This window comes from Lutjanus erythropterus, chromosome 22 (genome assembly GCF_056507025.1).
Source record: "Lutjanus erythropterus isolate fLutEry1 chromosome 22, fLutEry1.hap2, whole genome shotgun sequence".
NCBI lineage: Eukaryota > Metazoa > Chordata > Actinopteri > Lutjaniformes > Lutjanidae > Lutjanus > Lutjanus erythropterus.
This window is the reverse complement of record NC_139338.1, coordinates 12,844,896-12,871,223: the sequence shown is the minus strand read 5'-3', so window position 1 is coordinate 12,871,223 and position 26,328 is coordinate 12,844,896. Positions and strand designations below refer to the sequence as shown.

The following is a 26,328-nucleotide window of genomic DNA, read 5'->3' as shown; positions in this document are numbered from 1 at the left end:
GGTTCGCTGTCCCTGCGCGCCCCGAGAAGGCGGGGTTAGTTAGAGAGTCATCATGACAGCAGAGAGAGAGGAGTGTCAGACCACATGAAAGTTAAACGATGAGGTGTTACTCAGGGTCAGTGTAATGATTCAGGAGTTTGAAGATGCTAAAGGGCGAATACGCCTCATCAAAATGAGTACAAACATTTGAAATTCCTGATTTTTACTTGAGGTGAAGTCAAGGTCAGTAAAAATAAAGGTCAGAAAATAGTGCTGATATCAGTGGGATTACAAACTTTAAAGGTGGATCGCATAATTGCATCGCTTCCTGTTAATCCCATGGAAATCTGAGTGGCGCATCCCGCCACTAACAATGACAACTACAGAGTTAAAGGACCAGTGTATAATAATTACAGGAATTTATGTACATAAATGAGATATATTATATATAAGTATGTTATTTATTAGTATCAATCAACGTAAACTCATAATCTATATGTTCCCGTTACTTTAGAAATAGCCATTTATAGTTACGGTCGGGTCGCCTTATGGAGATCATCATCCTGCGCCGTGTATGGCAGCGCAGAGCGGACAAACTGCACTAACAGTGAGTCTTGGGAAGCCCATGGTGACCTTACGTAGACGCCGCAGCGTAAACACGGTAGTAGACGGGGAGGATAGACGCGGGTGATTGCTGGCAGATCATTTAGCGTTGTGAACCTTGACTGGCACAGTTTTGACAGCAATGTTCAAATAGATAAATCCGGAAGTTATTCAAGGTAACGGTGCATTTCCTGCTAGCTGTTGCTAGCTGGTTCCTAGTTGCCATAACTTCCAGAAAAACACGGGATATGCCAGATATGTCAAAGAGTGACGAAGGAAGCCAGCAAAAATGACACTGAATAAATATAACGTCTTCTGCCGGAACCATACCGAATAGATTTTCATTAGCTATGGTGATTGTTTAACAGTGAAGAAAATAACTCCCATGCTCCCGCGCTACTTCACAATGTCATCAAACTAAGTTTTGTGTTACTGTTTTAATATGAGAAAGACTGATAGTTTGTGTTTAAGAATTGTAACTTTAAAGCATATCAGAGCAGCACAGCTGTAAAGTACTTTGGTTGACCCTGTTTGATAAAAGTGATTTTGACATGGCAAATACCTGGATAAAAATACCACGCTGTGCTCCTCAGTATAGTCAGTTGTGTGAAAATTCACAAACCTCAACTTAATTTATAAACCAGACAGAAATTATTTTAATCTGTGAGCTGGTTTTGTTGTTCAGCACACAGGGTTTACATGTGACATATAAATGAAATGTATGTTGATGTTGCAACAAACTAAAACTACGCTAATAGGGAATAAAATAAAATTAAATGTTCATTAACTGGAAACCTATGTGATTTCATGCCTATGAACAAGCCACTGGAAAATGTAAGTATGAAAATTAATTAATTAATTAATTAAAACCCACCAACTGTAAAAAGGCAGGTATGAAGTTCAAACTGTTTAACATTTAAGTTGCACAACAGTTATTTTATGCTGTTTTAGGCTAATTATTTTCACAGACAAGCCAAAAAAATGCAAATAAAATGTGTCCTTGTTTCCTCATCAACTAATTTTTGTATTAGTTTAATAAATTAATCTAAGTTAATACAATTTGAATATGTGATTAAAAGGTAGTTTAGCTGGTCGGTTACTGTTGCTCCGCTAAACAATACCTTTTAGCTGGTCATCCGGCGCCGATATTTTGTCTTTTAAGATTACATGTAGCTATTGCCTTATTTATATTGTATTACTTGTATGTTGAAATATCAATATTTATTTTTCAATTACAGTAAACAGGAGGGAAAAGTGGGAAAATTAACTTTACCTTAAGCTAGCTTATATCAACAGCTAGCCTCGGTTAGCTGCGGTGCAGTCGCTACGCTTTGGTTTTTATCTTAGTTTTGTAGCGCTTGCTAATTTTACATGCTATTTTTCCCAAGCAATGATACTTTATTATGCCGTACTACTTTTATAAGGTAAAACACATGGTCTTCACTGCAGTTTGATCAAATGTGTGGTTACTTTTTTGGCAGCGTAGTTTGGTAGGTTGGTGGAAAAATACCAAGCACCAAAATCTGTCAGGCTTCGTCTGACGGGTGATGTTTCCCACCAGCTGTGTCAAACTCGATGAACATGAAACAAGATTAACCGAATGAACACGAAACACGATTTTCTCCTTGATAACACAATCTGCCGTCAGGGGTTCAGTCAGACCAGTTCATGTTTCTGCATGTTAATTTGTGCCCCCCAGTTTAAATGTTGGATGGAGGTGGAGCTGATGCCCCCTGTGAAGCCACTTCACCTCCTGTCAGCCTCCCTTCAGAGGAGCAGGTGAATTATTAATATGGGGAGGGTGGGGGTTTGTGTGCAAGCTGCCACACACCCCATCTACCAACACAAACACACACACACACACACACACACACACACACACACACACACAGACAAACCCCTGAAAGTGAAAACCACTTAAGATGACATGATTGGATTGTACAGATGAATGTAGGCATGAGCTTCTGGTGGATCATGACCACATGGCAGGACAGCGGGGCTCGTGAGTGGACAAGTTCATGATTAAATATTGTTAAATTATTCACCGGTGGTTGAATCAATTTAGACTCAAGTCCGACAAAGTTAGAAATCCAATAAAACACCATTTACAAAGACATTATGGATATGCTGTGGATGAATTTCAGCATTGAGGAGGTTTAGACTTTAACACAGGCATGTACAATGAAAAAATAATTATTGAAATGTGTGAACCACAAGACATTAATAAGAAAAGTTGTATTTGATTGACGTCATTGTTAATATTACTTATGCAGTCCATTTGGTGATGGTGCTTGTTGTACGAAATGTACTGCAATAAGCAGAGTGATACAAGAATTATAAAAATATAAGTAGTGTAAATAAGTGTAAAGTGAAGTTAAGTAGCAGCAGGCATGTAGTGTTTACATGTTTTTTTTTTTTTTGTTTTTTGTGGAGCATTTAGTAAAAATATCTTGGATGCAGGGAAGAGAGGTCCCAATGACAGACTCACTCAAGGTGACTGTTTAAAATATAGCTTTTCAATAAAAAGAAAGGGATTTTGAAAGAAAAGGAATCAAATTTTTTAACTACCTAAAAAAGTTTGGCAAATTAATTAGATTCTTTTTTTTTACTCCAGAAAATCAGGGGACTTTCACATCAGATAGTCAAGTTGTGTACCCGGCACGGATCATCATCAAGTGATGGGGGGTCTTGCTAGCTTTTTGTATTAGACCCTGTCTGACGAGTAAATGCCCACATCTTTTTAAGTTCACCCCCCCTCCCTCAGTTTGTGACACAGGATTCCTATTATATTCTCCAGACCAAAGCTGAAGTAACATCATCAGGGTTATTTTCTCTGACTTAAGATAGCTCCTCCAGTTCTACACGAGACATCATACAATTATTTTTACACTTGGTGGTACTTCACATGTAGAGGAAATTGGCCTTGTGTATTAATGGTGGAGTGAACCTTTAAAAATTTGGTTGTAGTGAAGTTTTTGTAGGAGTTCTCTAAAGAATGAAATATATACAAGTATCTAAGACTAGATATACTTTAAAGAAGTTGACAAAAGTCATCATTTTAAGGCAAATGTCTTCACTAAATCCTAAAGTCCTAAAGCTCTAAAGTTTGCATTCCAGAAAATGTTCAGTGAGCTGTGAATCCAACTGATCATTGAGCAACTGAAAATATTAAATTATTAACCTTTTTTCTAATAAGTTATGTTAAACAAAAATAGTTTTTAGTTTGATTCAAAATGCAAAAAATATAGTGAAGACAGTTGCTTTGAAACTTTTCTCAACTTTTGCAGCATATTTATTTCTTGATTTTATCTATATACACCTTGATTTATGCCTCATGTTTCTGTTAAGCTGTTTCCTTTGTCAAACCTTGCTTTAAATTTTACGTTTTTAAAGGGGAATTATCAGAAGCATGTCGAAAGAGAGTAAGTGCCGATGTTTAGAAATCTCTGAATCATGGTTTGCACTGTTGTAAATTACAGTGACATCATATTCTACATGTGTCATCTACCCATTTAACATATGATGCAAATTAGTGTCAAGAATAAATAAAGGCTCACACAGCCAGCTGTTGATGTCAGAGACGTCCCTGTCTGATCGCTGCTGGCTCGGATGAGATCACTGTGGCTCTGACAGACCTCGGCAGCTGAGGTTTGACACATGGGCTCCCCTTCCCCCAACACACATAAACACTCAGAAATCAATCCACTATAAAACAACACGCATCAAACAGCTACATAACGGACAGAGTGGGCGATTATGTCCTGAAAAGAGCATTTGAGTCAAATGTGTTGAGAACAAAAAGATGCATACAAAACAGTTACAATTTTTACATCTTTATTCATTAAGATTACAGAATTTTTTAAATTATTGCTCATCATCTACCATTATCACTTGCAATATTTAAACATAGTTTTTTTTTTCTTTATTAGACAACTTAAAACGTGAGAATTTTTGCCAGTTTGCACTGTATGAGGATTTACAACAATAAATACAGGAGTTGAGAGTCTTCTTTTTACCTTCCTATACTTTTAAAGGTTGTCATATCTGTATATAGTATGTATATACATATACGATGCTGGTGTCGTCCCCCGCCCACCCATGTGTTGGTCAGCTTACGGCTGACATAACAAAAAAAAAAAAAAAAAGGTTTTGTCCCCCTAACACACAGGCTAGGATCCTGAGGCAGCTGTTAACGAAGCAACCATGGCCTACAAAAAAAGGATGTGTACAAACACAGAAAGACATTTAGAGACACCCACACACCCACCTCATCATCTATAATCGGCTTTCTCTCAAGAAGTCATATACTCTTCAACACATTCACGCTTACAAAAATAAGGGAAAAATAAGACTCATGACGACAAGTTTGAGAACTACACTGACAACAGATTACATTACTTTAAAGTGGGGGTTCTCACAGCACAAGGGGACAGAAATGCGAACACATTGGCAGGGAACAATGCAACACTGAGGTCATATGGGCTGTGACACAGTGTTGGATCTTGTCATTACATGGTGGCATATGGGCGTACGCTATGTTTAGCTTTACAATTTCGATTCAATTCGTTTTTCCAGATTTAACAGTTATGGTTTGACATGTTGGGAAACACCCTTATTCGCTTTACTGCTGAAAGTTAGACAAGAAGATCAATAGCACACGTCTGTACAGTTAATATGCAGCTGGGGCTAGCTATTAGTTAGCTTAGCTTAGCATAAAGACTGGGAGCAGGGGGAAACAGGTAGCCTGGCTGTCTCCAAAGATAATAAAATTGACCTACCAAAACTCTGAAGCTCACTAATTAACATGTTGCATCTGTTTTTGTTTAATTTGTACAAAAACTGAACTTTAAAGGTGCTGGTGTTTGCATTTCGTTACATTTTTAGCTTTATGCTAACCTAAGCTAACTGGCAAGATGGTGGTATATTTTCTTAAACCTACAAAGAGTTTTAAACTGGTAATGGAACAGTCAGTTTAATGACTTACATGAGCAAACGAGAGCATCCGTGAGAAGATTGGTTAATTCTGTACGGTAAGTAGCAGCAGATCTTGAGAATTCATAACAATGTGTTACATTTATCGTCACCTTCACTTTTAAACCACCATCATAGCTAATGAAAATATAACTGACATGATCCAAGTAGAAATCATGCTCGTGGTCGGGGTAATATTAAAGTTTTATTCATGTTACGTTTAGTCTAATTTGATGTAGATCGTGTTTTCCAAGATGTTATAGTAACTAGCTAGCAGGAGACGCACTTTGATATTGAATAAATCAGGTATTTTTTTGCATTTGAACATTGTTGGATACATTTGGGATAATATAACCACACAACTCAACAAAATATATCTAGTTTTTTTTTTTTTTTTTTAAAAGACATTTCAATGCGGAGATACTACATATTGTAGCTTTAATGTTTGCCACCAGGTTGGAGGCTGTGTTTACATTTTCACAGGCAAAGTTACTGTGAGTTGTACATTAGCCGGTTATAAAGAAGTAGGAGACTTTAGATCATTTTGTTTCATGTCATAGTTTGTGGTTATTACTGTGGAGACACTACCACTTTTGTCCACAAGGGCCTCCAAAATCAAAAAACTGCAAATTCTTTGTAGTAGCTTTAACTCTCAGCACAAAAGCTAATAAGTTTTAATCCCAAACAGTCAAACTACTCATTTAAAGACTTTGGTTGGTATTAAACATTATGCACAGTGATGATATTACTCATGTCACACATAAACACATAATTGCATGAAGTGTAGGCATATTTTGAGTGAGCAAATGTATTTATTTAACTGGTAAACAAAGCTTTTTGTGCTATTTCCTCCTGTTCAAAAGCTGTAAAATGATTACATGTATTTTCCATGTAAAGAACAGTAAATCTTCAGACCTGGATAATGAGCTACTGTGTGTGTGTGTGTGTGTGTGTGTGTTTAAGCATTTGATCCCTCTCTGTGAGAGTGGAGCTGGCAGCCTCTCCCTGCAGGTTAGCAGAGATTCTGATTGGATCAGGTGCAGAGCCGGTACAGCGGCGGGGTGTACTCGGCTGTCAGGTGAAATGACTGTCAGGACTGTCTAATTTCCAGCGTCAGGTCAGCTGGGGACGAGCTGCTGAGGATGACGACTGTGCAGCTCATTACAGCGGAAGAATCTAAACCTCTCGAGGTGGGGAGGAAGAAACTAAAAATATGTCAGGGACAGCAAGTTTGGAGATGAATTTGCAGAAAAGAAAAAAGCCATACACTGTTTAAAAAAAAGTTAAGAATACTTCTAATTTCAAGGACTGCCTTTGCTTGATCAGTTGAGTTTTGAATCAAGCTCAAAGTTTTGCAAACCTACAGTCTTTTGTTTAGATCATTTGCTTTTCTTCGTCAGATTAACTTGAATCTTTGATTTTTAGAAACCCCCCAAAAAATGTTTCAAAAATTGGTCGTACTTGCTTGAAAATGAAATGGTTGAATCTGAAAATATTAATTTATTAGCTATTATTCACTTCCACTTTAATCAGTCTACTCAAAGATTTCTGAAATGTTCTTTTTTGGGGGCTTCAGAATCTCAAAGATTCAAGTTTATCTAAAGAAAAGTAAATTATATTAACATAACATTATTAGTTGGTAAAACCTTATTTTTAAACTTGAGTTTTGGTTGGAATCAAAACTCTAAAATCTACTGAAGCAAGCTGACATGAAATTTTTAGTTTTCTAAACTTATTTTCTTTTTACAGCGTGGTGGAATTCAGATCCCAGATTTTATCTATTTTTTTACAGTACCGAAGAGTCGTGGTGTATATGGTAAGTACAGTAAATCTTAACAGCACCATACTTTTCAGTGAGGACCTGATTGAAGATAACTGCTTTAAGTACCGGCTGGACTGCACATTTGGTATCTCTGTAAATATTTTCTGTCACAGTATTCAAAATGAGGGTTTAAGTACATTTATTACACTTATCATTAGAACATTTAATTGCTTATCTTTATGACATATGTTGATTTTTTTTCCAAAAAGTAAATGATATTAGATGGCGCAGGAGAGAAAGAGATAGAAAAATCTTAATTTCAATATAAATATCTAAATATACAGTATACCCCTTGTAATGATCTGACATCCTGCCATGCTTCTAATACAGTATAGTCATTCTGAGCAAAGGGAAAGACAAAACGAAAAGGTTAGCTCTCACTAGCTTGAAATACTTTTCATTACTTCAACACTGGCGCCACGTGAGCAGCTGGAAGAGAAAGAAGCAGCCAATGAGATGGTTTCACTGTGGCTTTGAGTGACAGGTGGGAAGAACCGTCACCATCCAGTCATATTTAACAAAAAAAGACAAACTACAGGCTGATCCGAAGGGAAAGAACGCATAAAAAAAAGTTTAGAAACAGACACAATGGTGAATCTCAATGAAACAATCAAATAAAAGACATGATATGATTGGACCCTGAGATCCCGCCTAACCCCCTCCCGCTACGTCTAACCCCGCCCTCGCAATATTACACAAGAGATAAAACAAAAATCACGAGTAGAAAAGAAAAAGACAAAAACAACAAAAAAAAAAGGACAGGAAAATATGTCCGTCACTAAATCTTCAAAGGTCATCTTCATTCACACAGATTTTTTTTTAATCAAGTTTTTTTTATATAGACGTATATATTCTTTTTAGCATCAATAATTTCATCTTTAATAGTTAAACAATAAAAGATCTGGCAATGGGAAAGGAGGATGGAGGGTTTACATACAACTCGACACACAAATGAGCGTAGATAATGGCGGTGAAATGACAAGTGGAAGGGAAGTCTTCCAGAAGAAGACACCGGGGAGCTAGCTAACGGCGAATGGCAGATTAGAGTTAATGTTATCGTTATTGTTGTCGAGAGTGAATAAATAAAACGACTGCCATAAGCGCAGGGAAAGCCACGCCCCTTCCGTCCCTCCCCTTCCCCCTCAGGCTCGGTCAGAGCTCCTCCCCTTCCCCTTTCCCCAAATATAAAGCAGGTGTGTTGACTATTCTGTCCGTCCTTCCTTCGGTCCTCCTCCTCTCCCTCTATGGGTCTGTGCCATTCATGGAGTAGTTGTGTTTCTTCAGTCCAACCCAACACAGGTTTAATACCTGAAGGAGAAAAAAAAGAAGGGACACAAGTTAGGATGATGGTTGCTGTAAATATCAGTTTCATACTATGGTTTTGGATATACTAAAGAAAAAAAATACTTATATAGCGTATTGGTTTGGAATTTGGGACACAGTGTGAGTCTACAGTGATGCTAGCAGCTCTGTGAGGCTTTACTTTGGCACAGTGTGGCCTCAATGCCAAAATCAGCATGCTAATGAGCTCAAAATGACAATGCTAACATGCTGATGTTTAGCATGCGTAATGTTTACTATCTTAGTTTAGCATATTAGCATGGTTACCTTTGTAAATTAGCACCAACTACAAAGAATGGGTTTGCAGGTATTTCGTCATAAAACAGCCAAAGAGACCAACTGAATTTATTTTAAATTTTGACCAGGTTATGATGAGGGGTAAATGTAGGATGAAGTCAACTTTTTAAATAAAAAAAAATATATATAAAACTCCAGGCCCTTTCTCAGAATGCTTCTCAAGTCATGAGTCATTGGTCTTTTAAGTCCAAGTCCGGTTACAAGTTTCTTGATTTCATCAAATTTCAAGTGATAACTGACCATGTTATTTATTTTTCTTATTTAATTATTTATTTTTACCCATAGTGAGATAATGCCAATTTAGCATAACGGTTAACATGATCTTTATTTTTACTGAATTGTTGTTTGCATTTTTGTTCTATTTACAAACTGCTATCCCTGGCCGTTCTCCTTCACTTTAGTTACTTACAAGCAGTGAAGACTGAATGTAAATTCAATTTGATGAGGAATTTTAAAAGATTTAAATTCAATAAATTCAATATTGGAGTTAGAGAAAACAAAATGCCACAAAATGTTGAAGTGGTTTCATACCTATAGTAGTTTGGCTTAAAGGGCCCGTTCTTGTTCAAGCCCAGATACTTGGCCTGTTCATCAGTCAGCTCTGTAAGATGTGCGTCAAACGTTGGGAGATGTAGGCTGGCCACATACTCATCTGTATGGCAAGAGAGAGAAAGAACATTTTAACATTCACCGGGCGTCTGCGTTTGATTAATCATTCAAATGAGAAGAGGAAGAGATGTAGCAGTGGGGCTCTAGGATTTTTTTTCCTCACCACACTGCCTTCTATCTTCCCCTTTCTCCTCATGTGCTTTCCTCTCCTCATCCTTCTTCATGTCTTAACTTCCTCTTCAGCCCTTCCTTTCATTCCTCTCCATCATCTCCCTGACAGCATGTGCTGTGGTAGCAGCAGCAGCAGCAGGAAGCACTGACGGGGTGACCTACATTTGGCTCCCTGTTTTTCTTTACTAAGTTGTGTGCTTGGCTCTAATGCACTGAGGGGAAACGCTAAGAAATGTGACAGGCTATGCACGCATACATATGTGCACAGACAACCGAGACTTATTCTACTGTGAATGATACGCTATCCAGGGAGACAACTCTGGACTGAACAGATGAGACTGACTTGGATGTCTATGGAGATAAATGCAATATGGCTGCAGGCTGTGTGCTGGGGCAAAAACAAATTCTCTGTAATCGCTTCATGTTTGGTGGCTGCTTAAGTACCAAACAATGTTTTTTCTTAAATCTCTCTGGCCTGATATCTTGTTGTTTGTTATCATTTAGGAATTCATACCTCTGTTCTCTGTTATTTAAGTAGTCTTTGTTCAAGTTTTACTCCTATGGAAGCCTTTTTCTGCCAGTGTGATGAAAAAAGGTCCTGTAAGTCATTATGAGAAACCTTCTCAAAATACTGAGCTAGTATCTTAAAATAATGACTTATGGATCTCAAAAGAATAACTTAGTACCTCAAAATGAGTTAGCATCTCAACATAATGAGAAACTTTCTCAATAATGACTCCATATGTCAAAATAGTGATTTATGATCTCAAAATAATGAGAAACTCTTAAAATAATGACTTAGTATCTAGTACTATCTTAGTATAGATACTATACATAGTAGTATAGATAGATATAGAAGTTAAAAAGTTATTAACTTGTTTCAGAACGTTTCTCATTATAATGACTTACAGAATCTTTATTTTCCACCAGGGAAATGGGCTTCCATATATTCCATTGACAAATTCTGAAATCTTACCCATTTTCTTGGGCAGCAGGTAAACATCCTGTTTGTAGCGTCCCTCTGGGGCGTTGTAGAGCTCTATCAGAGCCAGAGCCTGGGTAGAGACACACAAGTGTTACTCACACACCAGCTTCTTTTGACCTCCTTTTTAGTGATATACAGAAACAAAGTGAGAACAATGCTCTAAATAAGACTAATCATGTACAACAGTGTAAATGAGACAGAAATTGATCCCCTGATTTACCTGGGTAGTGGCGGTGATGGAGAGCACAAAGGTGGGAACAGTGGAACAGCTGAGGTTCAGCAGGCGACCCTGCAGAGGAAGAGGTGACACAAGGTTAGAGGACACCTTACTTTGTACTTAAAAGGATAAAGGATATACAGTATGAGTGGAGAAATCTCATGTCCCATAAAATGAAATTTGTGTTTGTTTTATCTGTTTGTTTTCTCTCGTCTCCACGGACAGTAAACCGTTGCAGCTGTCTGAGATGCTGCATTGCAGTGAGTGCGTTTAGGAGATCCCAAGTGTTGCAGAAAATTAGGTAGTTAGTATGTAAAACTGAAACACTCTGCGGTCAGGAGGAGAGGGAACAGAGAAAGGTTGTATTTGTAGCTGCAATAAAAAGCAGAATTAAAACTGTCAGTAAGGTTTTGATATCCTGTCCACACTTAAAATAACAGTGGGGATAGTTTGATGTGAGGATGTGAGAGGTACTTATCCATAGTCAGTGTATTAACTACAGTAGATGCTGGTTGACCTTTTTAATTGTGTCCAGTAATGAGGGGTCAAAATGGCACAAAGAGCCTCCACAGCTCTGAATGTCTCGTCAGCTAAAACTTGTCTTTGTTGCCCATCTCCCTCGCTGATTTAGCAATGGAGCAATAAGTGCATGTCATGAATTTGTATAAATAAATGCATGAGTGTATAATATTACATTCTAAAACTAAATAAAGGAATGAAAAAACAGCTCCTCTTTTTTTAAACTTTAAAAGCAAACCTGCTATCTTAATTCTCTTCTCTTCAGAGGCACTGACTGTCGATGTTGAGATGATGTCTTATTTAAATAAAAAACATTTTTGGAATGCAACTATTTTGGATCAGGACTGGTAGAACGGATCGTGATAATGGAGGCGGGAGAGGTGAGGATGGTGGTTGAAACCTACTGCAGATCAAACAAAAGCACAGACGCAGGCATCAACGGGCTGGCAGGTTGTCTGTCTGGCCCTGTCAGACTGCTCTCATTCTGTCACAGCTTCCAACACACACACACACACACATCTAGTCTTATTCTGCAATGTGCACATGCAGGGGTGTGTGTATGCATCTTTCTACAACTTCATTTCTTGATGAAATTTTAGGCTAAATGTACATGAGCCAACTAGTAACGGCTGGAAAACATATTAACAGTGATATATTCTTTCAAAGTCCTCTGGGTTAAGCGTGTGATCCAGGAGGTGTGTGTGTGTGTGTGTGTGTGTGTACCTCAGCCAGCAGCACTATCCTCTTGCCGTCGGGCCAGATGACGTGGTCCACCTGAGAGCGCACTCTCTCCCAGGTCAGCTCGGGAGTCCGCAGGCTCGCCTACGTGAGGAACACAAACATCATCAGCGATCGTTTTGTTTTGGTGGTGATTTTCCACTGAGCTGTCATCTCATCTATCATCAGGGGCATCACTGACTCAGCTCGCTCGGTCTTTTCCAGGACTAACGTACTTAAAGAAGTGAGTCACAACTTCCTCTAGTGTCTGAACGGCTTCCTTCCTTCTGACTTTTTAAAAAAATCCTTCAATTCCTTGCATACTTGCTCTATTTGTAGCACCACTGTCTCATTGCTTTACGGTCTAGAGAGTACAATTGGTGCACTGTGACACTTATCTTTAGCTGCTATTAATTGTTGACACTCTACGTGAGCACAAGTTAAAAGCTTTAAATGCATAGCCTCTAAGCCTATAACTGCACCCCAGTTTAAGTTGTTCAAACAATGCAGTGGCATCAAATCCATGGTGCAAATTTTTAATACATGTCTAATATCTTTCTAATACACTTCTCTTGTGTTGCCAAATTATTCCAAGGGACTCAGATGAGGGGGCTTTCAGTTGCCATGACAACACTGAACAATCACAAGGTCAACAGTGTGTTCGACATGCTGTCACATGTGACTGAAAATTGTCATGTGTGTTGGCGTACGCTTTGCTCTTCCACCATGTCTCCTAATTTGTTCTTTTCTATCTTGACCTGTTTAAACATGTTGGCTATGACGCAGGCCTGCACCATGTACTGTTTTCACGTTATTTCTGTGTCTTCGCAAGTTTTGTGCAAGTTGGTAACTGACCACGTCGATCTCGGTGTTGGAGTGCCCCATGTTGCAGACAATGCAGCCATTCTTCATGCGGTCGAGGTACTCTCTCACCACCACGTTCTTATTGCCTGATGATGGAGGGAGAGAGACATGAGAGAGAAAGATAAGGACAAACACACAAAGAGCAAAGACAGACAAAAAGAAAATAAGAATTGAGTGTATTTGAAATTTAATCAAAGAACCCAATGTAGTAAAATCTGGGAATTGAGTCTCTATCCATTTTATTTTACTCTATTTAATTACTTCTTATCTCAGCATGTAGCATATTTAATTAAGTCTGAAAATGTGATTTAGTTTGACTGTTCAACCTGCCTGCATGGAGCTTCTTTAATGATGATGTGCATGTCTCTAAAAGGACTAGAGTGACCGTTTCTATCTGACATTTTGATCAAAACCAGAGGAATTCTTAAACAAAACTTACCAACAGTAAGTACAATCTATGTATAAGTAAAGTCACACTTTTATGCACAAATTGGGAAAGCGTTGAAGAATGACTTGAATTTCTCAGAGAGGAAGACTGATTCCCTTATTTCACGCCAGCAGCATTATTAATTCACTGGGAATTAAACACGCGTTCTGAATTTTGCTGCGAGGGCTCTAATGAATCGACCTTAATGAATCCACCAGTACATGACCTTATTAGAGCTAAAGCTTTTCCCGTTTAATTTATATATTTATTTAACAGCACTTAATAACTTCATTAGAACAATCTTGCACAAGTGCCATGCATCATCATCTACCTTATTATCCTCTTTATTATCTTTTCTGTTCATTTGCCCTTAAGAGAGAGCTCTCCGCTTTCGGCCTGCTGGCGACGTTTGCTAACGAAGCAGAGAAACGAGTAATTCTCTGCTCCAATTAAATATTGAGGAAAACTCCCTGGCTGCTGCGCTGAGAACTTTATTAGTGACTGTCACACACTGATGACTGAATATCTGTCCAGTCATCCTGAACAGACAGCAATTGAGCAGTGTGACTGTCAATCTGCACCGTCTTACACTTTAGTTTTGGATCATGTCCCTGCTGTGAGGTCATTAGCCGAGAATCCAATGATTATCAGAGACACACAGGGACAGACAGCGGCTGGACCGACCTGTGCAGGTGATGACGATGTCCACTTGTCTGATGACTTCGTTCAGTTTCACCAGCCTGAAGCCGTCCATGCTGTGATCAGGATGGAGACGATTAAGATCATGAGACTAAAGCGATGTTAACCCAAGTCAGTGAGCTGTAAGAAATCCAACAAGCACTCTTACCACGCCTGCAAGGCACAGATGGGGTCGATCTCTGTGACATAGACGATGGAGCCCATTGCTTTGAGGGCAGCGCAGCAGCCTTTTCCTACCTGAGGATGACAGATATGAGATATTATAACACGATCCGTCAGAAAAACATCTGTAATCAAAGGAGAAAACATACTATTGTGTTGGGTAAATCAATGGTTAGACACTTGCAGATAGCAGTAGTTCCCAAATTTCTGTGTATAACGCACTGTCAGATTAACTAACTACTCCTTCATCAACATCAACTATCATGCTCCAAACGTATTAATCTGAATAGATTTTAAACAGTTTCACTATCACTGAATAAGGATACTTCAGACTATGTGAAGGAATGATGGGAAAAAGAGCTGGACAGTGAACTGACTGAAGACATGTGGCTGAATGCCTGGGAAACACAGCCATCCTCCACCAACTCCCAGACCTGGAGAGACTTCTGTTGGACAAACTTGATTTGCTTTTTTATCACTTCCAAACAGAAGGCCAAACAAACTGGCACGGGGCTCTGCTAATGGAGGGAATGTGGAGAAATTACGTTTGATCAAGCTTGTGTTTTCTGCCTTGTCCTACTATTCAGACTTTGAATCTGTCCACACAAAAAAACTACAACTGTAAAACTACTGTTTTTAAAATGGTTCTAACTGAAATGCATGTCAGCGTTCACACCACAACTACTGTACAAAGCTGCAGTTCGGACTCTGCTATCCACTTGAGTTAGAACGATTATAGTTGTAGTTCTTTGTGTGGGTGGCCCTACATCTACATCACGTACATCTTCTAAAACATATGACCTTCTCCATGTTTGATATTTTATCTTAATATAAGCAAATCTGCCTTGATTTATTGATCATCTCATGACCTCATATTTGTTTGCTTTTTTGTTTCCCATTTGCTTTTTGCTTGTTTCTGTACGTGAAAAGTCTTGATAAATAAAAATGGATGTGATATCTATGTAATTGTTGGTGTTTTAAGTTTAACATTGACATTGAGAGTGTGTTGAACACAGTTTTGATGTATTCTCAGTGGTTATTTGTTTATTTATTTGTATTTTTTCACATTAGATGAAGAATTATACAATTTTCACAAACACTTTAAAAACTGAAAAAAGTACTTCCTGGCAGTGTTATAAAAAAAAACAGACGCATCGATAAAGATTGATACTGATTATCTGAAATGCTTTTTACTCTGGTACCAGCTGGACTGTCTTGATGTGTCCTCTCTCTGACAGCAATTTGACACACACCACTGCAGTGCCCACATAGTCCCGCCTCTCTCAGTTACTCACAGTTCTCTCTCCTTCTCGTCACTCCTCTCATTTGTTTTATCTGTTGTCATGTTATAGCCTTCTTGTAATTATCTTTCAGTAAAATCTAAAATTTTATGCTCTCAGTGTTGAGTCAGTTTTCCCCTGCGGTATCGAAAATGCTTCCTGGGGGAGGCTGCAGGCACCCCTGGGTGGGAATTTAGAGAATATTTACCATAACAAATCAGCTACTACTGGTTTCAATGGCCTATTTATTTAAGCATTTATACATCTAGTATATTGACCAGAAATAGACAAGCAAATTATGTGCTCTGGTAGTTTTTAGTAGCTTACATTTGATCAAAACACTGTCAATAAATCAATTGTAACAGAAGTTGTTTAAAGACAACCTCTGAATACTAAATTGTGGGACATTTCCAAAATCTTGGTCCCTAACTGCTTTGATTCCTTACAAAAGGAGGAAATAATTATATTGTCTTCTAAGCTACCCCTAAATCTCTCCATTTTAATATGTGGATTTATCATCGCTGTAATGTAACAAGAGGAGATCAAAGGAACAACCACTGTGTATGAACCTGTAAAGGAAAGATGAAAATGTCCGCCTCACCTCTCCGTATCCACACACCACCACCTGTTTGCCTCCAAACATGACATCAGTGGTCCTCTTCAGGCTGAGGACAGAAACACAATTATTTCACCAACAGCCTGATATTTATTCAGACAGTGTGGAGCGGAGAGGAGAGGAGGTGGGTGTAATTACCCTGCAGACGTTCTAACAACAAACATGTTGGGTATTATAATCTCTAATGAAGTTAAACAAACCCGTCTAAGATTGACTCCCTGCAGCAGTAGAGGTTGTCGAACTTCTGCTTGGTCACAGAGTCGTTGACGTTCATGGCGGGGACACACAGCTTTCCTGCCTTGGACAGCTGGTACAACCTAAACACACAAAAAACACACAAATTAAAAAAAAATAGCAAAGTAAAGCTATGCACATGTATGAATTAATTAACAGTATACACACAGCAATGCTGCAATGGTGTAATCTAAGTTACATTTTCCCCACTAGATGGCGATGTTACCCCACAGAAACTGTCCTGAAAGTGTGAGCCCAAGTCTAGTGTCAACATTTACTTGTACCTGCTAATATTTAAATGACAGAGAACTGGTTTCATCTGAAGCAATAGAATATTTTGAGCCTTTATGCGTGATTGTCCCACCTGTGCACTCCGGTAACACTCTCCTCTACGATGCCCTTGATCTTCTTGAACATGTTGGGATATTTTTTATAGATCCAGTGAGTCAGATCTCCACCGTCATCCAAGATCTGACAATTGGAGATGAAGATGAGCAGAAAGGAAGAGAGAGGGAGGAAGATTGAAAGAGGAGAAAAATATAATAAGTAAAGGTGAAAAAGAAAGACGGATAAAAAGCAGGTTAGCTCTTTGAAGGGACATGTTTTCCCAGTATTTTACTTGTGGTGCTGAAACCAAAGTCATATATTTCTGACACTAAATACCCAAAGGTAAAGTACACAAGGAGCTTCAAGGCAACTTTGTCTTGAACATCTGTGTGTACACTACCTTTTTACCTTTTGCTATTAACATTAGAAAAGAGCAGGGTCAATTTTTCCACACACATTTTTCCAATTCTCTTAAGTGTCTTTTCTTAAACGTTCAAGAAAAAAATCTGTTTAACCACAAAAATATTTTTAGAATAATTCCATGAAAACCCTTTCTTCTGTCTAACAAATGTGGTAAAAAAACAAAACAAAACATAAAACACATTTTATTATTTCCACCATCTGTATAAATTTACCCAAAATAATACTAGACACATTATCCTTCCTTTACTTCTGTTCTTCAGAGAAAAAAAACAGATGTTTGTACCACCAACAAGACAAAAAAGTATTCCAATTATTCCAATTATTTACACAGCGCCCCACCTTTTCTGGTTTTGGGGTTTGTACTTTAATTATATTCTAGAGAAAGCAGATGTCTTGTTAACTCACACCAAAAACAAACTAGATGGATAAATAAATAGCACTACAGGCATGAGGAAAAATATGTGATATATAAGATTTTGGAGTGAACTGTGTCTTTAATGGGCTTTATTTAGACTGTGGGTGTGCTACCATGTTGGGTTGCCAGCCTTCCACATTGACACAGCGATCAATGCACCACCAGAAGTCGTCCTCTGATTCACCCTTCCATGCAAATACACTGAAACCTACAAAGAGACAGGAAGCATTCAGTGCGCAGCGGACACAAAGTGTGAAAGAGAAAAAATAATGAATCTGCAGGATGATGGGAAGGAGAGCATCTGAATATTTAAAGACAGGAGAGATGAAAAGGGCAGATGTCACATTCTCTGTCTCACCTCCCTCTGCCAGGGCAGCTGCCACTTCATTCTGGGTGGAGTAGATGTTGCAGGCTGCCCATCTGCACTGAGCCCCCAAAGCTGACAGAGTCTCCATCAGCACCTGAGGGAGAAGAGACAAGACAGTCAAGTTTGACTTTCTGTCGCAGCTGCTGGACTAAAACTGCATTATGTTTAGCCTGTGAGTGCGTCTGTGTTTCCCACTCACAGCAGTCTGTGCAGTGATGTGGGTGCAGCCCACCACTTTGGCACCGGCGAGGGGCTTCTCCCCCTGGGCTCGCTTCCTCAGTGCCATCAGAGCTGGCATCTCTGACAGAAACACACCAACAAATAAATAGTCAGCGAATAGATAGAGGAATCATCTGGATGGTGAAGGAATTCCTCTCATTTAATCCTTCAGACACTTCATCACTGATCTATCGTCTGATCTCATCCAGCTGAAGGAGTCAAGCTAAGTGGTGTGCGTCTGTGTGTGAGTGTAGCCTGCAGGGTTCAGCTGAGGCTCTTTGTATGTTCAGTGAAGTAATTAGGGGATGATGTGAATAATGTCTGTATTTATGTGTTTGTTATTAAATGGTTTTCTCACTGGCAGTGACAAGCGACATATGGCCACCCAGCACCATAACACAACCCCACATAGACATAAAAGCACTGTTCAAACACACAGAGTGTATAGTTACAGAAAACAATAAGTTTGAACATTAAATATCCTGCCCTTGTACTGCAAGCAATTAAATATAGGTAAAAAAAGATTCACATATCATTGCATTCTGTATTTTGTTTTCATTTCAATCCAGCTGTTTTTAACCATATTTTCAATTTGTGTATTTAAAAAACAGAGCAAAGGAAGGAAATTTGGGAAAAAAAGTCAAAATATCAAGTGAAAGAGACTCTAATGCGTCTCAAATTAATGAATGAAAGAAACATAAACATCATGTTCTCTACATTGTTTTCCATCATTTGAGGTTTGACTGGTGCTCTTTTAATTCCCACTTTCTAATGGCACCTGACTGGAGAATCAGTGCCCAATTCTTAACCCCAGCTGTTCGTCCATCCATCTATACTCAATTTGTGCATTAAAAAACAGAAAGGAAATGCTGGAAAATTTTGGGGGGGGAGGTAATATCGTAAAAAAGCTTTTAATTTTCATGTTTTTTTCTTTTACATCGTTTCAGGTTTGACTGGTGCCCTCTTAATTACAGCTTCCTGTTGTGTCCTCTTCATCTGCAATGACTTAATGGCACAAGACTGGAGAATTAGCACTAAATTCCTAATATTAACAGTAGTGGGTGGAAACATGAGGGACTGCACAATTAATGGCAAAATTACCAAAACTGCAATGTGGCCAAATGTAATGTCCAAATAGCAGAACCAGAACCATACTGCAATGTTTTGGAAAAGGAAAAATGTGAGAAAACAGCATTATAATGAAGTACTGTCGCTCTGCAGAGATGCCCTGGTCTACAAGTCTTATTCTCCAGATGAAAGAAAACATGTTTGTTTGTCACATGTCACTTCATCACAATTTCAATAACTTTTTTCAGTCAAAATGAAAACTGTAATGTAAATTGTTCATTCTCTCTAATCGTACTGCATATTACAATCGTAATGTTAGTGAAATAATCACAATATGACTGTTTTACCATATTGTGCAACCATATTGTGCATTTCGTTTTCTTTTGCTTTTCAGTAAATTTGGTGATAATTCATGATAAATTTGGATGGAAACTTGACTAATAATAAACCACTAACCAACCCTTAAGTTTCCCCTTTTTAAAGGGCGACTCCGTCAGTGTTCCAGGTTTTTCGACTGGAAACACCTACTCAGCTGTTAGCAAAAAGCAGTGACACAATGTAGATATGTTGCAACGTCGTCATGAAGAAACCTACGTCAAGTCACATGGGAAAATGTATTTAGAGGGGCTTTGGAACACAGCATTTAAATCATATGTACAAATTTGAAGAAATAATGAACCCTACTGGGAAGCTGCAGTGTTTTGGTTTACCTTGCTCTGCGATCTCAATCTCTCTGCGTCCAAAGTCGGCCTGTTTGATGTTTTTGATGCAGAAGTCTCCATTGCCCTTGGAGTTCTTCTGCTGTTTGTCCCGAGGAGACGTCTCATCGTCGGAGCTGTCCGTGTATGATGCCGCTAAAAAAGAAACACAGACAAAAATATCGTCAGTAGGTCTCATACACACACACAATTCAATACTGTCAAAAAAAGTCTTGATGCAATATCCGTAAGTGTATGTCTTTTTAAAAAATAAAAAACGGGCTGCTGCCTGCTTTGCTACATTGGAGATGCTCTTCTCTCTCTCTCTCTCTGTTTAGCTAATTATGCTACTTCTTCCTACCTGTCTCAGACTACAACAGATTGAAGGGGATTTCCAATAACAATTTATAAATCATTGGGAGGATAATTTAATGAAATCTCTGTGTTGCATCTACTTTGTAATTTCTATGTGATGTGATAATCTGGGTGCTAAATGAAAAGATAAGCGAATGACTGTGCACCCACAAGAATTTATAGATTCAGGTCAGCCAACTTCAACTGGCAAAAGGTGGGCATGAGCACAGAGCACAGGCAGCCCCGACAACTAGAAAACAGGTTTGAATGATTTATAACTCTTCATGAGAATGAGACAGTAGTCTCACAGGGAAATAGGGAAAAAAAATCTGAAGAGACCATTCAATCTATAATGCTGGTTGCGGGAGATGCACCTGCTCATGTTTCTGATCACAGTATATGTCGATGGTCTGTGACAAAAGAGAAAATTCCTCAATCCCAAATTACACTAGATTTCAGGTTTCAGTTACGTTTGTGGGGAGCAATCAGAAGTGCTCAAGTAGGATTTCATTGAACTGTTTAAAATCTGCTTTCTATTTTGTGGACCACTGCCAGCGGTCAACACAGGGTTCGACAGGTTCAGCAGACTCTTAGTACTCAACATATGGCTCAGCAAAACCTGCGGCCTGAGAGGGATCAGCTACATTGATAACTTCAAACTGTTCCAGAAATCCAGGAATCTTTTCGGGGCAGATGGCAGATGGCCTCCCCTTGTGCAAATCTGTAGTTCATGTACCGATGGACCATTTTTAGCTCAGCCCGTGACACACATCAGCCAGACCTGAGATGATGCACCCTGACACACAGCAGCCTCAGCCCCACAAAGACAAAACATCACGGCCTCAATGTCAGCGCACTGACAACCAGCTTATGGATCAGTGTCCTGATTCCTCCTCCCTTCACTCTCCATGGCATCACCCCTTTTGGGATTCGCTGTTTAAATGGAAGTGATGGTATTAAATTCAAGTTAGAACAAGACAGCATTGCAGCATTTCTTACCAAGTTAAAACGCTCCCAACTTAAGCTTTATGAGCTACAGTGCATTACAACAGTGGGTGGAGTTCTGATTTGGTTATTGCCTTTTTTTAGTGCAGTCCAACTATTATTATTATTCATTCAGGCAGAGATCTTCAGATCTAAAATTTCAAATGCCATTGCTCCCACTAAGGAAAAGGTGGGCTCTGGTAAGAAAGAAGCACCATGACTTGCCTAGAGCTTATTTACTATCAAAAATGACAAAGAAAAACAGCAAATCTTTACAGTTAAGGAGGTGGAACCAGTAAATGTTTGACATTTTGCTTGAAAAATGACTGAAGCGCTTAACAGATTATCAGAATTGTTGGCAACTAATTGTCTTTTGTTCATCTAATCAATGAATCAATGCCATTCGACTAGCATGCACTTAAAATTAATTCAGTTATCTCAACACAATTTAATCTCATCAGCCATATAACCTTGGAGGTAACTGTGCCTGAAAATCCTCATTCTGCTGCCTTGATAATTATTCTGCAAGTAGTCAACACTTTTACCCCCAGGCACCGAAAAGGGCAGTAATTAAGCCACTCTTGAAAAAAAAAAATCATCTCAAACCCTCACTGATGAACAGACTGTTAAAACCCATATCAAACCAAACTCAGTCAAAAGGCTCTTAACAATTGTTGTGATCTTTTCCAATCAGGATTTTGACCACAACACAGTACTGTGACTGCTCCTGTTATGGTCTTGAATGTCATCCACTCAAACAACAAAGATAGCGGAGACGCTTCAGTCTTGGTATTATTAGATCTCAGTGCAGCATTGAACACAGTCGACTACAGTTTATCACTAGACAGTCAGAACTGGGTGGGACTGTCTGGCACAGCGGTTAGGGACTAATTTGTCTTGATTGTTAATTACACATCTGAGCATACAAAAATGTCATGTGGAGTTCCCCAAGGCTCCATTCTCAAGCCGCTTTTGTTTCTGAACATCTACTTGCTGATGTGTGAAAAACAACAAAATATGTTGCCAGAATTAGACAATACACTGAGTTACATAACAGATATCACCAGGTGACCATGGCCTCACAAAAGTGCATTGAAAAAAAAAAAAAAAAAAATCAGGGACTGGACGAGCCAAAATCTTCTCAAGTTCAACAAAGATAAAACAGAAATAGTTCTTTGGATCTTAAGAGGAACGATTAAAAGTCGGCACAGAATTGACTTTTGAGGGACAAAATACATTTTGGATCTGCTGCTCCGTTACAAGGCCTCTCAGACCGTCTGTGATGAGCCTGTTTATTGTCCCCAGAACCCAAACTAAACAAGGAGAGGCAGGGTTGTGTTTTTATGCATCACATATCTGGAACAAAGTCTCAGACAATGTAAAATGTTGTCCAACTCTTGGTTAAATCAAGCCTTAAGATTTTTCTGTTTGTCACTGAATGTTCTTGAATAAAGCTGGGACTATTCTCCTGTCTTATTTTATTTAATTATTCTGGTTTATTTTGTATTAATCATTTTATATACCATTTATATGTATCTTTTTATATTTCCTTGTGTGTTTCACATTGCCATGTGTTTTTTATATTTTGTCGTAACGTCTTTATATGTTCCGCAAAGCACTTTGAATTGCCTTGTTGTTGAAAGGTGGCGTACAAATAAATTTGCTTTGCCTTGACTTGGCCAGAGCTTTAAGGTCTAAAAGTGCAGAACAAACACAATGTGCCTTTGGTTTCTTCGCTGTGAATAAAGCCTGTACTTTTCCCAACCCTACAATTTGATTTTGGAAGCCTACGGATTCTGCACAGCACAGAGTTTAATTAAATTGATTATAAAGCTGCCTGCAAAACCTTTTCCACCACCGGAGCAACTCCAGCCTCTTTCCAATTTCAGACTGCAGAAGAATGTAAACACAGTACAAATGTGTTTTAACACTTGAACAGAAAAAAAACTTGCAACAGAGAGGTATCAGTATTAATGAGGTATCACCCCTGTGAGATATAAACAGTAGTGCCCACAGCATACGGCAACATGCTCAGTAAAGAGATGCCTCCATGTCTGGCTCCAGCACTGTGTGGTTCCTGTGCTTCAGGCTGACTCACTACTCAGGTGCAATACTTCTGTACACGAGCAGGTACACCATGCCAATATCACTCCTACCACCCTCTCAAAGTGACCATGGAGCAGTACCAGATAAGACTGGATATCCTGCCAGAACTGTAACAGTCCTGAAGTTAAAGAACATGCTGTACTGTGCCAGGAGGGGAAAGGCTTAAAAAAAAAAACAGGGTAATAATCCATGAGTGTACCATTTTCTTTTAAAATCTCCCATCCGTACTGACAGCAGGAAAGGGTGGGGGGGGTGTGTGAGCTGAGGAGATCTTAGGGGTCATGAGGGTGGATGTACTGATACTTGCAAAGGATACTGGGACAAAGCCAAAGACAACGTCCTAGTAAAGGGAAAGTCAAAATCAAGAGGCCTCAGCATGTCTCTTTAATACAGAAAGAGCTTAGACATTTCAACTAAAACCTAATATTTTGTCTCAGTCTTAGCACTGTAGAGACTCCATGTAGTGTATTGTCAGACAGTCAATCACACCATTTTCCTGTGGAACTCCAGCGGCATTTTGTGGACTAAAAAACTAAACATGATGTGAGTAGATGATGACTGAACTTTCATTTTTGGGTGAACTATCCCTTTAAAGAGAGACAACTCAAAAATATGCCCCAGTGTTTACAGCAGATCCCCACAAAATCAAACCAAGTCAGGAAAATCTAAATCAATGCAGCAGGCCCTGATATGTTGTCTTTTTTTTAATTTCATTTCATTTCTGCCTTGCCAAAACCCATGACTACATAACCCAAAATGCAATTTGACTTCTGACTGTTCAGTCAGAGACTCAGGTGTGTTATCCTAAGTGGCAGCAATGAGGAGCAGGCTACAGAGGTCTGGTAAGTGCACTTCTTTCTAGCTCTCAGTTCTTGCAGTTACTTGAAAACACATTTTGATCTGTAAAATTATTATTTAGATTTATTATTTTCCTTCCAAAATACTGACCTATATAAAAAAAATACTTATTACAAGGTGATTCACTTCTGCTGCTTTGTTTTTAGAAACTTGGACCACCAGCCGAAGAGGAACCCTTATGAAAAATCCATACCAAATTGATCTTAGCAAAAATACTACTGGTGTGTTCAGAGTGTCCTCTGTACTGTGGGAAACATCAGAGAAATAAGAAGCAGTCTGGTGAGGGACTTATGTGAGAAGACAGGGAATCAGCAGAGAGGGGCGGGGGAAAAAAAGAACAAGCATAAAACCGAGGGCTCAAAAGGAGAGACAAAAGGGGGCTGCACAAGTTTCTGAAAGCAGCACTGACGCATTTCACTTAATTTGCAGTTGCTGCCGGTAATAGTTAAGATGTTAGCAAGACGGACAAAAATGAGCTTGTCAAATCACTGAGTGAAATAAATACAGACTAAGTGCTCCCGTCACTATCTCAATATCGAGGGGGAAAAAATCAGATCATTATTTTAGTCAGTTTAGACAGCCTCAGGCTGGAGAGGATGGTTCTTGGGAGGTAGAGTGATTTAATGAGCCCTGATCTGGTTCCAGGAGGGAGGTGAGTAAGAGCTGAGGTGAGAGGAGAGAAGCAGAAGTAAAGTGAAGAAAAACAAAGAAGAAAAGATGTGTGTTAGAGGGCAAATGGAACAAATCCAGCTCTCACCTTAGAAAGTGACTCTACATTGAGTGTGCCGATCTTGATCTTAAGAGCTGAATACAGAGCTGAATTTAAGAATCTAAATACAGGGTTTCTGCAAGACCTTTTAAGACCATTATGCAACGCAAAATGCAATTTCACCCATACAGGCAAAAAAGAAGTTAAGCTCTTATTAATTAATTAATATGAATAAATCTCCCTTTGAAATCTGCCAATCCAAATCATGAAATGCAAGACATCTTGTCCTTTTCACACGTAAAGGTGGAGCATAAAGCTAGCTGGGTGGGCTCTGATAAATTCTGATCAGGCTGCATAGCTTGCATTAGTGGTCATTGGTTCCATGTTAGTATTGTTTATTTGCTACTGTTCCAGCATAATAGATACAAAATTGCTCCCCAACCAAATCAAAAAGTGGGACTGAAGTTAAGGCCGACTCTGGGTGACCCATGAGTGTTTCTTTAAAGTCTCCCTCTGGCCACCTTGCTTTACCTTGCTGTGCAGTGGAGAAACAATTGCATGGAGCCAGTGTGGGTCTACAGCCCATGGCCATTCACAATATGTCTCGGAGTGACTGTCCCCTCTACTATGGAAAAGCCCTACATTACAAATTTTAGGCAGATTTTTTCCTTTCCTGGAATACAGAACAGAAGGTCCTTTTCTTAGATGACCCCAATTGGAGTTGCTCGCTGAAAGACGCATGTGGCGGCCTGCAAATGTGCTGGTGAGGAAGCCACAGGACCAAAATGTTTAATCTTTCCTCAGTAAGAGTACTGAATACTCTGTAGACTTTTTTAGCACCACTGACCTGAGGGGCACTTCATGGCCATCCACTAATACTGACTGATAGTCCATTTGTCCATCTGTCATCCATCTGTCTGTCCATAATATGCTGCCAGCAGACACAACCCCATCAGAGCAGTATCACAAACACAGATTAATTCATCACGTTAATGGTGTCATGGGAAGATCCATGCACTGTGAATGACCCCGACACACAGCCCGAACTCAAAGAGCCCTTAGAGCAGCTCAAACAGAATGTAAACAAGAGAGAAAGTATCATAAACAGGTTCATGCATATCAGACTCTCTCATCTTGATGCTGTGCTACCATTTCTCAATACTAAAGGCGGAAGATTTTGTACACTTTTGGGAAATGCCGTGTGCTTATCACTCAGCTTGAAACTTCACAGTGAACAACAAGGCTTCAGAAAGCAACGGCGCCCCATCCAGGAAATAGTTCAGCACC

General features: G+C 39.1%; 1 protein-coding gene across 3 annotated transcripts in view; it reads right to left on the bottom strand.

Annotated features, from left to right (window-relative positions):
* Positions 1-7,497: 7,497 nt before the first annotated feature.
* Positions 7,498-26,328, bottom strand: part of ahcyl2b (adenosylhomocysteinase like 2b) — a 52,842-nt gene continuing 34,011 nt past the window's right edge. For all 3 annotated transcript variants that reach the window (XM_084710563.1, XM_084710564.1, XM_084710565.1), the window contains exons 3-17: positions 20,043-20,186; positions 18,245-18,345; positions 18,037-18,139; positions 17,792-17,886; positions 16,878-16,984; positions 16,480-16,596; positions 16,265-16,328; positions 14,370-14,458; positions 14,207-14,277; positions 13,087-13,181; positions 12,238-12,336; positions 10,999-11,067; positions 10,770-10,848; positions 9,545-9,665; positions 7,498-8,683 (exon numbers count right to left, since the gene is read on the bottom strand). In XM_084710563.1, the coding sequence (XP_084566689.1) occupies positions 8,677-8,683; positions 9,545-9,665; positions 10,770-10,848; positions 10,999-11,067; positions 12,238-12,336; positions 13,087-13,181; positions 14,207-14,277; positions 14,370-14,458; positions 16,265-16,328; positions 16,480-16,596; positions 16,878-16,984; positions 17,792-17,886; positions 18,037-18,139; positions 18,245-18,345; positions 20,043-20,186 (1,361 nt within the window). In that variant the 3' untranslated portion in view covers positions 7,498-8,676. The remainder of the gene's footprint in view (positions 8,684-9,544; positions 9,666-10,769; positions 10,849-10,998; positions 11,068-12,237; positions 12,337-13,086; positions 13,182-14,206; positions 14,278-14,369; positions 14,459-16,264; positions 16,329-16,479; positions 16,597-16,877; positions 16,985-17,791; positions 17,887-18,036; positions 18,140-18,244; positions 18,346-20,042; positions 20,187-26,328) is intronic.